Source organism: Solanum stenotomum, chromosome 5 (assembly GCF_019186545.1).
Source record: "Solanum stenotomum isolate F172 chromosome 5, ASM1918654v1, whole genome shotgun sequence".
In the NCBI taxonomy this organism is placed as follows: Eukaryota; Viridiplantae; Streptophyta; class Magnoliopsida; order Solanales; family Solanaceae; genus Solanum; species Solanum stenotomum.
This window is the reverse complement of record NC_064286.1, coordinates 19,113,662-19,130,343: the sequence shown is the minus strand read 5'-3', so window position 1 is coordinate 19,130,343 and position 16,682 is coordinate 19,113,662. Positions and strand designations below refer to the sequence as shown.

The following is a 16,682-nucleotide window of genomic DNA, read 5'->3' as shown; positions in this document are numbered from 1 at the left end:
TATTTTAACAGTTGACATGCATTAACTAAATAATTAAAAAAATAATATTAATTCCACATTAATCTCTTCATAAAAGAATCCCTCCACCCACCCCACCCCACCCCACACCCATACCATGCACCAGTGGTCATCTTCTTCAACCCACCATTCTAAAGATTTTAAATTCTTAGACTTTTATTTCGTTCTTTTTTTTTCTTCATTTTTTGAAAAAAAATAAAATCTGAATCTGCTAATATAATATGCGAGAAGAAAAAAATTTGAACATTGGAGTTAAAAATTGATCGATATTCATCCATCTCTATTTTCGATCACTCCGATTGAACAAACATCACCACTCATTATACTTATTAAAGATGATATTAAAAAATTCAACATATTTTCGATTTCTCTTCGTCGCGAATTTTAAAATAATTTATTGATGTCCATTTATTTTCACATAAATCTCAAAAGGAATAGAGAATAACGGATGATAGGAGAATGAATTTGAGCCGGGAATTTTTATTTTTTGTTATGTTCGTTATCAATGGAGAAATTGATGGCGGTCAGTGGAGTTCACAGGCAGAAGGAAGAAGAAAGATCAAAGGGTTAGGTGGGTGTGGGGGGTGCGGAGTGGGGTGTGGGGGAGATTTTCTTTTTTAATTTTTTTGTGATCATTAATTGAAGGCTGGAAAGGATTTTTTATTTTTTTAAATTGAAAATTATATTTTATTGCTAGACTGGGTCCATGTGCCATGTGTCGTAATTTTATTTGTGATTGTTTTAAGACAACGCGTGTGAATTACACACAGAACATTTTTTAAAAAAGTTCTCATTTTATGTTCAATAGATATATATTCTTTAATATTAAAGTGTCTAATAGGTAATAGTCCTGTCTAAGTGGATTATGCAGACAACTTTAAGAGCCGCTGATTACTTAAGCCTATAATTAAAGGTATAAACTACTATCTATTTTATATCTTTTTAGAATTTATCTAATGATTTGTAATTTCTTTTTTTCTAATTTTTCTTTAGTTAAAATTCAAACTGTGGTTATAAAATTTAAATAACAATATATTAAAATTATTGAGATTAAACAAATCAAATTAGGCGGGTCAAAACCAATCGTTTTTAAGGACATTTAAATCCAAAGTAAATTTGAGTGGGTTAAGACCTAACATGATTTGTATTTCAATCCATTTAAATATCTCTAATTTTAACCAAAAACATCCTTGTACTATACCTTTAACTTAACCTACATCCTTATTATATTTTTGTAAGCAAAAAACATCCTTTACATTTCTCAAAGTTAACAACTCTCATCCTTTCAATGTGCCACCGTTAAGAAACTAACGAGAGCTTCAAAATCACATGCAAAAAACGTGACTTTCACATGTCCAAAGAAAACACGAAAAGAAAAAAAAAAAGTTTAAGAAAATGCAGGATATATGTGCTCCACCCAAGTCCCAACCCAAAGGTGAAGAGGATTCCACTTACTAAACAAAATTTATATTTTTAATAAAACGTGCTATCAACTATTGAAATAAATCATAAAAGTTTCATGCAATTTAAAAAAAAAACGAAATTTAGATACCGTGAAATTGACAATCTTTGTAGTGATTTTTTTGTGGACATTTGTTTTGTTCGATTTTGAAAATTTTGGTTCAATTTTTTCAATTTGAAAAAATTGAAATTCATTCCATCTAATTCATTTTTCTGAAATTTGATTCGATATTATTTGATTTGAAATTTTTATGTTGGATTCTTGAATATGTGATAATTATATTTTTTGAGAAGGATATGTGATAATTACATTTAGTTCCAATGTAATAAATATCTAAAGTCAAAAAGAAATTGGAAAAAGAATATTTTTAAATATAAAACAAAATAATATTTTTTTGTGAGACATCATTAATATCAAATTAATTATATGATCATTTGAAAAATAAACAAACAGCTATACATGCGAATAACTTTCTGCCATGCTATATTTCTTTCACTTTGAGTGTTTTTTTTTCTTTTTGATTATGTGGTTGTGAAATTACGTGAATTTTCTGTTAAATTTTAAGCGGCTAGTAACAGAAGGATGAAACCTGCCAATTTTGTGAAACTTTAAGGATGTTATTTGTTTACATGGATACTTTAAGGATGTACATTAGGTTTTGAGGATAGTATATGAATGTTTTTAGCCAAAAACTCTTTCACACGCCCAATATAAAATCAATAAAGCTTTGATTTTGTAGGGAATTGGGGGAGAAATAGATGAGATAGAGGTATGAAGTCGAGCATGGTGGAAGAATTCGAGAAGAAGGTAGAAATTTCGGAGGAAGGTAATTACGGAGAGAGCGATCCATTGAAAATTGTGGCAGTGCTTCGAAGATTTGTGGGTGTGCAGCAACGAAGAGCCGAAGCTTATGCGAGGCTGAAGCGGTAAGGAGATTGATTTTCTGCTACCAAATCTTGTCTATTTGTCTTTTTGAGTATTTATTTGGGTTTTTGAAACTGCAAACCGAATAACAGAATAAATTAGCTAAACACGCCTTCTGCTATGCCAAATGAAATCCTTTCCTCCAAAACCTAACCTTAAATTGAGCTAATAAGAGCATACATACAAAGGGAAACTGAAATCAAATCTATGTTGCGTTCCATCTTCAAGGTACTGTGTGGATTCTTAGCCCTCTTTCTTCATTTAGAAGTAGCACCTAGCTATTTATCAACTTCAACATAGACCTGTCATCCTTGTTAGGGAGGATCTTCCACCTTTAATGTCATAACACCAGTACTTGAACGCTTACTCTTACATTTCCCCACCTATTTTCTTCATTTGTACCATTTACTTTCATGTTAAGTTTCCAAAACATTGCTCTAGCTTGGTCCCTCAACCTCTCAGGATATGCTTACATCTCCTTAAATCAAATTTATGGAGTATTAGGACCAACGATGACAACAACATGCATTGCCAAGTGCCAACAATTGTAAACCGAACATCCCAATTTCGACTGTCATCCAGGTATACCTATTGTTGATGAGCTTATACATCTTCCAAAATTTTGCATTTGAGTTACCTCCAACCAAATGTAATACCTTGTTTCCCTATAGAATTAAAAAACCTTGACATACTTAAACAAAGCATCCACTGTCGAACTAGATGTTATATGTTTTAAACAGGTGAATAATCTTTAACCATCTTTTCTTGCACTACACAGTTCTAGCTGCATAATCCCTGCAGTTATATGGAATTGCCTGTGTCATGCTAGGAAAGATCAAGGGTTTGTTTGGAAACTACTGTATAATTACTAGAGTTATAAATTACAGAATATAGTAATTACAAAAAATACCTGGTTGTTTGACATAAACTGATAACAATGTAATTTTTAGTGTTATGTTTGGTTGAAAACGAGTAAATACAATTACTGACATAGATATTTTCATAAAAATATAAATTACTGAGTTAAATATTTTTTAGTTTTAAAATATAAAAATTACCCTCATCTTGTTCAATTTATGTGAGCCTATTATGTTTAGTCGGTCCAAAGAAGAACGACCTCTTTCTAAATTTGGAAGGTTTAGTGAAATTATCATTTTACCCTTATTGAGAAACTCCCTCCATTTCAATTTGATTGTCCTGTTTTGACTTGACACGGAGTTTAAGAAAGTAATGCAGACCTTTGAATCTCGTGGTCTTAGATTGAAGATATGTAGAATGTACCAAAATGACCTTTAATTTTGTGGTCTTAAACATGCATGTGGAAAGTTGAAACTATAGAGTTTCCAAAAAAGGAAAGAGACATCCCTTTTGAAACGGACGAAGGAGGTGTTAGATTGGCTTTTTTAAAGTGACTTGTATGCTATAAGCTAAAAGCCATAAGTTTGGGACACCCAACTTTTGGCTTTTTGGCTCTTTTTTTTAAAAAAGAAAAACTTTTCCAGCCTTAAAAAAAGTGTTTGTTTCCCAAACAATTCCAAAACTAAAAGGAGCTTAAAATCCAAAAGCCACTTAAATTAAGCCAATCCAAACACCCACTAAAAAGGAAAGAAGGTCAAACAAATTGAAACAGAGGGACTATGACAATTGTAAGACAACAAGTTCTAAAAGTCATCCTTTCTTTCTTAAACTCGCTGGTCCATGACCCATCAAATAGCTTCACATAAATTGACATTGTGCAATTCATATAAAAAATCAAATAGTTCTTTTTCAGATGAACAAGTAAATGAGCTTTAAAGTATTGCAAATATATGTGTGTTCAAAAATATTAAATATTATCAGTTATAACTAGGTATTTTACATACTTGTTTTTCCTTAAAAATATATTACCAAATACAAATTTAGTTTTCTAAAGGCAAAAAAGCATCCTTGAACTTATTTCGGATTTTTAGCTACAAACTTATACTGTGTCCATCCTATTACCCCTATACTTCTTAAAACAGAATAAATAAACACCTAAAACATGAGGACTCGTTTTGTATGAACGGGTAAAATTTACGCACCTGAAGTGTATATTTCTATTTTTCTTTTAAAGAAAAATATTCTCCCTATCCCTTTTTTTCTTCTTTTCTTTTCTCTTATTCCATTTTCTTTCCTTTTCTTTTTCGTTCCCCTTTCTTTGAAGTCTCAATCTCACCAACGCCCTTTCTTCCATCAGTAAAAGGATGATAATGGCTTCAAAAATCCATGTGAGGAAACACCTTAAAAAATCCTATGGACACCTTTCTTCTCAAGGATACTGAAGTTTGGCCCATCTTTTTACTCCTTTGATTAGTTGCTTTCACTAATTAATCTCCAATGCGTTTTATACCTAGGGGTAGTGATGAGATTGAAGATTGAATTGGAAGTGATTTTTTAGGTGGGGATTTTCTCTAGATTTGGAATTTTTGTAGTGAGAGGAGAGTTGGAAAGTAATGGCTGTGGAAGCCAGTGGTGAAAGGGAGGAAGATGGTGGAGACCTCCAGACTGATTTGTGTGTTAACGGCTATGGTGGATTGCTGTGTTAAAAAGGTGGCTATGGTGGATGGCTGTGCTGATGATCATTTTGGGAGACAAAAAATGATTTTTTTTTTGGAATGATGAAATGGTCCAGGGAAGAGGAAAAACAAACGGGAGAAAAGAGGTGATAGTCAGCTGTGGTTCTCTGTCGGTAGTGTTGCTGTGACCAGTGACTATAGGCAGTGGTGATCAATTTCTTTTTTCAAACGGATGATTAAGTAAGATGGAACTTATTAGAACTAGCTACCATGAATTTAAAATATTCATCCAAAATAGGAGCAAAACAAATGATGCTCTGAACAGATACATCCTTTTGACAAGAAAACAATATAGTAAGTGGTGATTGACTGTCTGTTTGGAAAAACAAAAGAAAATAAATAAGAAATGAAAGGAAAAAGGAAGAGAAAAAAACCCGTCAATTTAAAAAAATAATGATAATTAATTTAGTGTAAATAAATGTGATGTATCCAATTAAAAAATGAAATTTAGATGTACTAATCAGTTTTAAACTTATTTTGCACGTCACATGCTTATAAGAGTGAGCAAACTTTCTGTGCTACATCATCAATCAAGAGTGTATTTATTCTGTTTTTAAAATCTGAACTACACCAATAACAAAATCTAATAATGCACTCAGTTTTAACTTTTGTATAGAGCTGCTGTTGCCTTCAAAGCACTTAGAAATTTCTCTCCTTCCATATAGTCCACCATATTACTCTGCTGGGACGATTCCCCATTTGCTTTTGTTAGTGCTGCCTTCCAGGGGTGTTCCAGCTAATGTAAGATACTTTAAGATATAAAAGCTCATAAAAAATGTAATAGCACCAAAAGCAATACATCTTTGGAAGACGAGAAAAAAAGAACGGAAGAGAAGAGTGTTAAAAGAATAATACATTTGATAGTGAAAACTAAAAGAATTTGAAAAGTCACCTTGTAATAATTACCGGCAATTCATTTTTGTTTTTTTTGAAACAGTTTCTAAATAATTACTGGCAATTCTTACCTCTCTCTTGAGAATTGACGAGTTATTTCCCACCTCAATTACACTCAATTCCATGTTGAGCAAGTAATTATTGGCCAGCCAAACACATCAGAATCTTCAGGGAAATGACTCCCCTGCCTATTTTCAAGGAAAGAAATAGAAGCTGCTAAGAAGTTCGCACACCATGCACAGATTCTGTGTTCTGAGATACTATGTTTTTTTTTTTTTTTGGGGTATAATAAACATAGATATGTGAATGTAATAGCTTATTATATGGACCGATTGATCTCATTGGAGTTGACTTTTTTTTTGTTTACAAATCATGTAGAACCTCCTTGGTTCCTCTATTTAAATGAAAACAATTATTTGCTGATCAGAAGAAAGGATCATTTTATTTTGCCAAATTCCAATGATGCCTTGGAAACCACAGTATGCTAACCCTGAAAAGACTAAAAAAGAAAAAGTAAAGGAGGTAAGAGAACAAGCATGGAAGATGATGGAGATGGGTAATTGATATGACATTCAAGCCTTATAGTAGTCATTACTTACTGGCACCCAAGGGTGTGGCCTAGTGGTTAATGAAGTGGTTTAGAACCTTGAGGTGTCATTCAAAACTCAACGGAGACAAAAAACACTAGGTGATTCTTCAGCCTTGGTGGACAGAGCTACTCGGTACTTATTGCTGATGGGAGGTGGAAAGTATTCCATGGAATTAGTCGAGGTGTGCGAAAGCTGGCCCAAACAACGCAGTCATCAAAAAGTAAAAACTAAAAAGTAAATAAAAAATAGTCATTGCTTACTGAAATGATGTTTTAGTTATCAGTAAGTAATTCTGTTTCTCAATCCTAATTTGCACCATTTATGGGCAGAAACCTATATGATCTGATTATCTTGACTGTTGCTTCTTTCATGTCAATTTTGATTGCTATGACCTGCGGTTTGTGTTTTCTTTTAGAGCATAAAAATGTATAATCTTTCTTTTATCTTTTAGTCTGGATGTGTTGCAGTTCTAAATGGTCTGCTCATGCCCTTTGACTTGCAGAGGTTTTGAAGATTATATGGCTTCAGGAGTAGAATCAACTTACCAACAGCTATGCAGTGAGATCACTGCTGAATTTAATGATTGTTCAAAGCAGGTTAGTATGGTGGTGCATCGTGCAGATATTAATCCAGCTTCTAGTTTGTTTTGAAGGAGGGGGACAGGATTAGAGATCTGATCTACCTGTGTATTAACAGTTCACTCATACTGTAATCCATACTTAATTGGTTAATCCTGCCTATGAGAAACCCCTCCTTAATTGTTAGGTTCTTATCAAAAGAAGAAGACCCTCATCCGGATAGGGATGAAAAGTTCATCTTTGACCCTTTCCCTCCTGATGACCCACACCAAGCGCTGCCACTCCCAACTAATATTTATAAATTTTCTTACTACATATAATAGTTGTACATAGTCGAATTATTCAGAGGTAGACAACTTTAGCCTATGTTACTCGGACTCTTTAAAAATATCGATGGGTGTGTCGGATACTTCAAAATAGTGTATTTTTGGATAATCCGGCACCTGTGCGAGAACATATTTGGAGGGTTCGAGCAACATAGACCTCAGCTCCTACACTTAATGCATAAGCAAACATGAGGTACAGTTTATCCATCTTATCCACGAGCTCCTTGATAGTACCATGTCATGATCCCTTCACTTTCACATTCACTATACCTCAACTCTGCCAGTGGTGTTATAATCCTACTGTCTGCCGCCCATAACTGTGGTTTGGCTTATAGCTCTGAACAATGGCATCATGTTTGCAATTTCTGAGCAATTTTCATCACTCCAGGTCCTTGAGATGGAGTCTCAGTTTCTAACTGCCCATTGCTTCCGAGAAGATCTGTCTCTACTTTTGAGATCTGTTCAAAATCAAGAAAAGATGAAGCTGCAGCTGGTATTTCTGTCATTGAATTTGCAGTTATTTATTATAGATATTAGCTGTGAAATGGTATATGTTCTGTTTGACTTTTTGTTTCTGTGCATCAGTAGAACATGACCAGTGTAATCCCACAGTGGGGTCTGGGGAGGGTAGTGTGTAGGCATACCTTACCCGAGGTAGAGAGGTTTTCGGAAGACCCTTGGCTCAAGTAACGCATATCAAAGCAAATTTAAAAGGAGAAAACAAAAGCAAGGAAGACATCACAAATAATAGGGGAATCATTCTAAAACAGACAAAGAAAAGGAACAATAAACATAACAAAATGAAATGATAACTGAAGCACAATAAACATGTAGTGGCAGAAATTGAGGGACCAGGAACTTTGAGAGTTTCTGTGCATCAGTGGTCTTCTTAATGTAGTAAAAAAAAACATTGAGAAAATACATAAAATGCCCCTCATAAACTTGTCCTGAAAACTTAGTTACATAATTCAACTTCACAGGTGATTATTTACCCCCCTATTTTTTCGTCCGAAGTGAATTTAATACCCTTTTGAAGATGAAGATCCAATCTAATGAGGGGCAGTATGTTACACACACAGCCACGTCATATGCCACCTCAAACAACATACCCAGTGAAAATCCACTTAATTTTTTAATCACTCCATTTACACTTTTTTCCACTTCCACCATCTCCTTCAAATTTCATATACTTCTGCCATTCCCTCTTCTCCCACGGACATTCTACCACTCCACGACTCCCTTTGCTTCAACTGTTACTCGACTACTTCATGTTCTCCTTTTATTTTATTTTTAATTTCCAATCACCATCATCCTGAGCTGTCAACATCAATATACACCTACAGCCATTGCCAACAACACAACCTACAATATATTGTCCTAGTCTAATATTGTTTTCAAAACTATCAGAGTATCAGTAACATTTTTAAGCACAGAAAACAGGAGAAAAAAGTGATAAAAATAATCCAGCACACACCTAGATCGTTGAGATAAAGTGAATAAAATGAATCACCATCTTGTAGGAAAAAATGGTGCCGATGAGCACAAATCTTCCCAGGGGCCAGGCAATTGAAAAATTTCCCTTGATTTCTAATTTATTTTATTCCACTTTTTCCTTCTTCATTTTGTTTAATTAAGGGCTTGTTTGGAATGCCATATGGTAATTGGATTTCAGTGTAATTGGGTGTAATTACACAGTTTGACCAATTTGTTTGGGCATGCAATTACTTGGAAGGGAATTGGGTGTAATAGGGAGTGGATAATTGCACTCTCCAATTTTCAAGGGGGTTGAGAATTGAGTGCAATTGCATCATATAACAACGAGGTTACTTTTAAATTTATTTCCCGTGTATTTTTATTTTTATTTCTTTTCTTCATAATTTATTTTTTCTATTAATTTAATTTAATTTTTTGTATTTTTACATTTAAAATTATTTTTAAGTTCTAAATGTATTTTTCTTTTATTTTCTTTCTTCTCATTCCCAACTTTTAGTCCTTGTGATTCCATTTTTTATTTGTTTTTTTAATCTTTTTGTGTGTAGCTACATTATTATTCTAGTTTTTGAAATTATATATATTAGAAAGAATGAGTCATTAACACACTTGATATACAATGAGGTGATGTTATTTGAGTAGAATTTTGTTGTGGAATGAGGTTATAGACTTATGCTTTCCCTTTCTTTTGGATTGTATTTACTTAAGTTCTATTGAAGCTTACTTTGTATTATGTTGAATTGGACATAAGAGTATTCATAATTATGTTAAACTTTCTTTTTTGGATTTTGAATTTAAGTTATATTTTTGAATTCAATTTATTTGTTTTATTACTATTTGATTTGTTATTTCAAAAATGAGGTCTTAGGTTCAAAACTCAGTGGATACAAATAAAATACTAGGTGATTCTTCCCATCTGCCCTAGCCTTGGTGGAGGTGGCAGGTATCTGATGGAATTAGTCGAGGTGTGCGAAATTTGGCCCAGACACCAAGTCATAATTTTTTTAATTTTTTTTTTTGTTATTTTAAAAAATAGTGTGATAGTTGAAATACAAGAAACAACATATGGCCAAAACTACAAGGGTACAACTAGCACTACTACTGACACTAATAATCCTAAACCTTTGCAAGGCAAGACAACACTCTATCTCTACTAACCTTCTATCCTAATACGCAACCTCCACTTCTTCCTATTTAGAGTCATGTCCTCAATATTATGAAGCTACGCCATATCCTGTCCAATCACCTCTCTCTAATACTTTTTTGGCCTACCTCTTCCCCTTCGCGTACCCCCAACATCCAACCTCTTGCACCTCCTTTTCACATGCCCAAATCATTTGTCTCGCTTCCCTCATCTTGTCTGCCACATAGGCCACTCTCAGTTTCTCTGGATAACCTCATTCCTAATCTTGTTGCTCTTAGTATGCCAACACATCCATCTCAACATCCTCATCTCCACAACATGCATCTTCTGGACATGTGACTTCTTGATTGGCCAACACTCCACCTTAGTTGCGCGGACTCTTCACTTTTGCTGCCGCACCCGTCTCGGATTCTTCAAAAATACACTACTTTTGGCGAATCCGACACGCACCCGTTGGCATTTTTGAAGAGTCCGAGCAACATAGCACTCCACCCTATACAACACAATCGATCTAATCACCACTTTTTAGAACTTACCTTTAAGTTAAGTGGTACCTACTTATCGCACAAGACTTTAGAGGCAGGCCTCCATTGCATCCATGCCTCCCCAATGTGATTTGTGACATCATCGTCGATGTCCCCACTACCCTGGATTACCAACCTAAGATACAAAAAAATTTCTCTCTTTGTAATATTCTGTGTGGCAAGCCTCACTTCCACGTTTGCTTTATCCAACGCAACACTGAAATTACTCCAAATATTCCATCTTGGTCCTGCTCAACCTGAACCTTTGGACTCCAGAGTTGTCTCCAAACCTCCAACCTAGTATTAGCACTGTTCATCAATCGGTGCTATGGCATTGGCAAATAACATACACCATGGAACCTCCTCATGAATAGACCGCGTTAACTCATCCATCACCAAGGCAAAGAGGAGAGCTAAGAACTGATCCCTGGGGCAGCCCCATCTCAACCGGAAAGTACTCTGAGTTTCCTCACACCATTCTAACTCGAGTCTTAACTTCATTTCAGATGTCCTTTATCGTCCTAATCTAAACCATCAAAACACCTCGAGCCTCAAGAACCTCTAGAGGATATCCCTTGGGAATTTGTCATAGACTTTTTCAAGGTAACTAAACACCATATGTAGGTCTCTCTTTCTTTCCCTATATTTCTCCACTAGTCTCCGCACAAGATGAATGCTTCAGCAGTCGATTGTCTCAGCATGAATCCAAGTTCATTCTTGGAAATGGACACCCCTCTCCTCACAGTCTTCTCCCCGACTCTCTCCCAAACCTTCATAGTGTGACTTAACAATTTTATACCCCTATAATTGTTACAATTTTGGATATCACTTGTACAATGGAACCATTGTACTACATCTCTATTTGTCAGGCATTTTTGCGGTCTTAAAAATTGCATTAAACAACCTAGTTAACAACTTCATACCTGGCTTCTCTATGCACTTCCAAAATTCCACCGAAATCCCATCAGGTTTGGTCGCTCTTGCTCTATTCATCCTACTAATAGCATGTATAACCTCCTTAACCCTAAAATACCTATAGTGCCCGAAGTCTTTCAAAGTACGCCAACTCACCCAATACAATGTTTTTGTTCCCTTCTCCTTTCAGGAGTTTGTGGAAGTAAGCTTGTCATCTTTACTAAATGGAGGTTTCTTCCACCAACACCTTGCCTTCCTCATCCTTATGCACTTCACTTGATTGAAGTCGGAGCCTTTGTCCCCTAGCTTGACTACGTTGTAATTACTAGGATGTGTAATTACTACCCTAGTAAATATGCCAATTCTAATTATCTAGTGGCTTTCCAAATAGACCCTAATACTAAATTCACCAACAAATTTCTCTACGAAAACATAGTGTAAGGAGGAGGATAATATATTTTGACCAATAATTTATCACCTATTGTTCCTCAATATTATGTTCCCGAAAACTACATTAACTATGGTGAAAGAGAATGTAATATATCTCTGAGTGAAGGTAGAATTGAAATTAATAGTGGTATTAAGGGAGTGGAGAAAGAAAGATATGTTTGTCTGTTTAGGGAAGAAAGGTGATTGGGAAGAAGACAAACAAGAAAGAAGAATAAAGAACAAAATAAAAAAATGGAAAAAGAATAAAAAAAACCTAAAATGAAAAATGTTATAAAAACTAATTAAGTACAGTTACTTTTTTTTAAAAAAACCAATAAGAAGATGACAAGTATATGAGTTTGGCTGCTTTTGGTATTTTCTCTTCTCACGCGATTTAAGACAAATGATAGCACATCTTTTTCCAGAACACCTGTTAGGGGGTATTAAATTCACTTTGGACAAAAATAGGGGGTTCTTAATAATCACCCGTAAAGTTGGATTGTGTAACTAAGTATTCGAAACAGCTTTTATTACATGCTTAATGCTCAAACGGTAAACATGTCCTGATCTTGAATTATTTTGCCATGCATGGCTGCATGGCTTAACCCAGTGGCAGAGCCAGAAATTTTAACAAGGGGGTTCAAAATCTGAGAAGTAAACACACGAACTAGTGGAAGGGGGTTCGACATCTATTATACATACCTAAAAAATAATTTTAACCATGTATAAATAGTAATATTTTTCCCCGAGGGGGTCCGAACCCCCTCATTATATGCTGCCTCCTCCCCTTGCTTAACCCTCAATTTCTTTTTATGCTCATGTTGGTACATTTGTTGCTTATTTGGTTCGAATAGCTTGTTTAGGTTTCATGACCAGTGATTAATATCCATATATTTAAAGCATTTGTTTGATATGAGAAAGACTGGTCCCATTTAATTTTTTTTAGTCATAACGTTGGTGGACTTGTTTATTATCTATCCCAGTAAAAAGGTGATGGAGATGAAAAGCTTATGACCACCTACAAAAGTTAGCATTTGATAATTGGAAGCAATTCTTGAGTACCCCATTTTAAATTAAATTGTAGTTTGAGGATCTGTCTGAAACATATTGCCAGAGTGCTTACCTTTGCAATTGGATGATGATAAGGCAAATATCTTAAACTAAAGTTGGCAGGGAGACTGATAAATGGAATAGGCTGGTACAGACAGGCCTGATTCCAAACAGGAAAGGAACATGTACTGTATTTCAAGGGCTTTATAAACGTTGAAGTGTATTTCAAGGATAAGAGATTACGATAAGGGGATAGTTGTTAACGTTATTAAAATAGGGGTGGGGTGGGGGTGAAGATATTTATCGAACAAGTTCTGGCTCTTCTTGTTACTGGACAGAATATGGTTTGGATACTCTTGCATTCCCTTCACCCCTAAAACCCCAAATTTGTTGCATTTCAATAAATTCATGCTGATGAAAACAAAAACAGTTAGGGTGAAACCTCATTATTCTCCTTTTGTGTGTGTGCGTGCACATCATTGTTTAAGTCATCTAAAGGTTTCATAATAGTGTGATGGATTTCTCTGAAGATAATTTCTTTTTGATAACCGAGAAATCCGTTAGTGACCCGCCCGTTGAACCAATCACAACCTTTTAAACTCAATGGATAATGGGCCCGCCCCTCTACCTTTCTCCACTTAAATATCGGGCTTCGCTTTGCATGATGTGGGGCTTGATCTTGCGACCTAAGCCACAAATCCTCCACCTTTTGCCACTCAAGCTAGGCCTTGGGGGCCTGAAGATCATTTATTTGTATGACTTATTTTCTTGATATCGCACATCACAGTATTTAAAGAATATCACAGTACCTCATTCAGTTCAAAGGTCAATCAGGACTTGACTTCCAATCTGTAAATGTGGTCCAGACTAGGAGAATGTTTGGATTGTCTTATTTTAAATTCTTTTAAGCCAAAATAGCTTTTAAGCACTTTTGTAGTGCTTAGGTTAAATTAAAAAAAGTGCTTATATGAACCGGGTTGTAAGCTAAAATGATAAATATAAGCCAAAAGTCCTAAGTTAGAATTTCTAACTTATGGCTTTTGGCTTATAAGTCAAAATCAAAAGCCAACCCAAACAGGCTCTAAGCTTCTATGCCGCAACTTCAACTTAATTTTAGCAACTTTATTCATTGACCTTACATTGTTACCTTTCTTACATAGCTACCTTTCATAATCCTGAGAAAATTACTCTACAATTCTCTATCCCAAAACTTGTAATGGACATTTCTTTTCATACTTGAACTCACATCATAATTTTGTTCTCAACAAGAAAATTTGGTATATGTTTGTGGATTATCTACTAAAGAGAAGTTTGAGCAAAACTAACTGTGATTTAACTGTTTAGACTGTGTGCATCTTAAGTTACATATTCTTCATTATCCGTAGAGGTTGGAGTTTGGAAAATAGCATAACATTAGCCTGTGCTAGTTTTGTTGATGTTTGAAACATGTTATTTTTGTAATCAAATACCGAATAGAAAACGTGTTATATTTGTATTCAAATACCGAATAGAAAACGTATTGTATCTGTAATCATATTACAAATTAGGAGTTTGACAGAAAATAGCCAAGATATAATTGCGCTTAGACTATGTATATCTTAAGTTACTTTCTTTGTGGAGGTTAGAGTTTAGAAAATAACATAACACATCAGCTGTGCTTGTTTCTTTGATGTTCGAAATTTTCACCGTCTTAACTGTTGTATTTGTAATCAAATACCAAATTAAAGGAAGTTGTATATCTGTAATCATAGTTGTACAATTAGGCGACAAACTTGAATGAGAGCTTTCTCTTCTTGTAAATGCTTTGCATCACTGAGTGTCCTCAGTTACAGGGATTAGATTTCTTTTGGTAATCAATTTTTAGTAGCCTAGCTCTGACCAAAGCAAAAAGTTTCAGAAAGTTATCCAGAAAATTTTAAAAAATATTTTCCAGAAAATAAAGCCGAAGCTAATGGTAGCTTCAATTAATAAGCATGATGAGAATGATAATAGATGTGTTGTTAAGAACATTATAATGGCGGTAATGCACATGCATTTAGACTTCTAAGAACTACTATGTTTATTTTCTATGGCGGTGTTTGGCTGGACACGACTTTAAGAAAGAAAGACTGACTTGTGATAGATTACCTAAAATGTATATGACAACGAAAAGTACCCTTAAGGATCTAATGATCTTAAACTTGTTGTGTCACACTTCCTTTAGGAGGATCACTTTAAGGGGAAAATGGAACTGTAATAGTTTGTGTTTCTAAATGTAGAAAGGTGTCGATCTCTTAGCAACAAACTAAAAAAGGGAAGAGTTCTATATAAATCTGAACGTGGGAACTGGGTATAATTTTATCTTCTCCAGAATCCATGCCCAAACTATCTTCCCATGATTAACTTCCCTCTTCTTATGTATCCTAGTTTCAAGAATTAGTCCAAATATTTGATGTTCAGAGTGCTGCTATGTATGTTGTCTATGTACGTGAGACACATGGCAAGCTTCCATTTCTTTTTATGACTTTGCTTGATGTTTTGTCACAATTTGTCTGGCAGACCGCCACAATACAAGTCTTGAAAAGAGCTGGCCGCCCCTCGGAGCGTCTGGTGAGTCATGAAAATTGTAGATTTAGTAAGCCAACTGGACATGAATGCGTGCATATCCAGAAGATAACCGAAGCTTCAGGCACTGAAGAAGCAGAAGCTGATGCAGAATTTGATAATGCTCTCAAGGAGGCTATCAATGGTGTTCAAGATGCAGTGACGGCAATAAATGAACATTTGGAAGAAGTTAGGTATGAGATTGCAGCACTTGAAGACTAAAGATGTAGTCGGTTGACTTTGCCTTTTAAGTTGTTAAAGGCACAATGCTATGAAAAGTCACCCCGTAAATTCCATGGCAATCAAGACGTTGTTCATCATGACGGTTCCATTCGTATAGGCGGCAAACATTTTATTCTTGATGGTGGCACAGGGAGGTGATATATGTATTGCATTGAGAAGTCTATTTGAGCTCTTAAATTAAGCTTTCAAAATTTGGTGCTCAATTTTATCATAAAGAACCTGGGCATTGTTAAGCTAATTTGTCTACAGCTTTTATGTCACTGTATAGTAAGAGATAAATATGTCAAGTTCCATGCCATTGATGAAAGAAGAGAAAATGGCGGAAAGCTCACAAACCGACTCAGATATTTGCACAAGTAGGAAAGGTATTTTATTTTGTTGAATGACAAGTGCTATGTAAGCTAACTTCCACCTAACCACAATAGTCAGTAGAGTCTAAAACTAACTCTTAACAGCTTAGCACTTAATTATTAAACAACTAACAAGTTTAAGTAGTTAGTCTGCATTTATCTCAAGCTAGGCACATTGAGAATATTTTTCAGTCCTAGCTTGGACAAAAAATGCGTGTGTTGGTGAGTGTCTGCTAGTAGGTAAGTAGAGGACAAATATGATGGAATTAGTAGACTGTTGAGTCTTATCTCGGATAAAATGACAATCAATATCTATATGAAATGGATGATTAGCAGCAATTGCAGTTCTGCATAGCAGACTTGCTATGACAATTCACAAGGACAAACAAATAATTCTTTGAACTCACCAACTGTAGGTGCTTAGCTCCTATTAAGCCTCTGTTGAGCTCCTTGATATAGTTACCTCCTTATATTTTCAAGATATCAAAGAATCACCAAACTTGACCAAATATCCTGTTAGACATCTTTTGGTGTTGGGGAACAAGTTGTTTAGAGTAAATACCCAAT

General features: G+C 34.9%; 1 protein-coding gene across 2 annotated transcripts; it reads left to right on the top strand.

Annotated features, from left to right (window-relative positions):
- The first annotated feature begins 2,208 nt into the window (after positions 1 to 2,208).
- On the top strand, positions 2,209 to 16,148 carry LOC125864911 (uncharacterized). Of its 2 annotated transcripts, XM_049545021.1 has the most exons (4): positions 2,212 to 2,406; positions 6,985 to 7,078; positions 7,775 to 7,879; positions 15,478 to 16,148. In XM_049545021.1, the coding sequence occupies exons 1-4, from the start codon at positions 2,252 to 2,254 to the stop codon at positions 15,742 to 15,744; spliced, it is 621 nt and encodes a 206-aa protein (XP_049400978.1). In that variant the 5' UTR covers positions 2,212 to 2,251; the 3' UTR covers positions 15,745 to 16,148. The 2 variants fall into 2 exon arrangements, with proteins under 2 accessions (XP_049400979.1, XP_049400978.1); XM_049545022.1 differs by lacking the exon at positions 7,775 to 7,879 and having other exon boundaries at positions 2,209 to 2,406.
- The last annotated feature ends 534 nt before the right edge of the window (positions 16,149 to 16,682 follow it).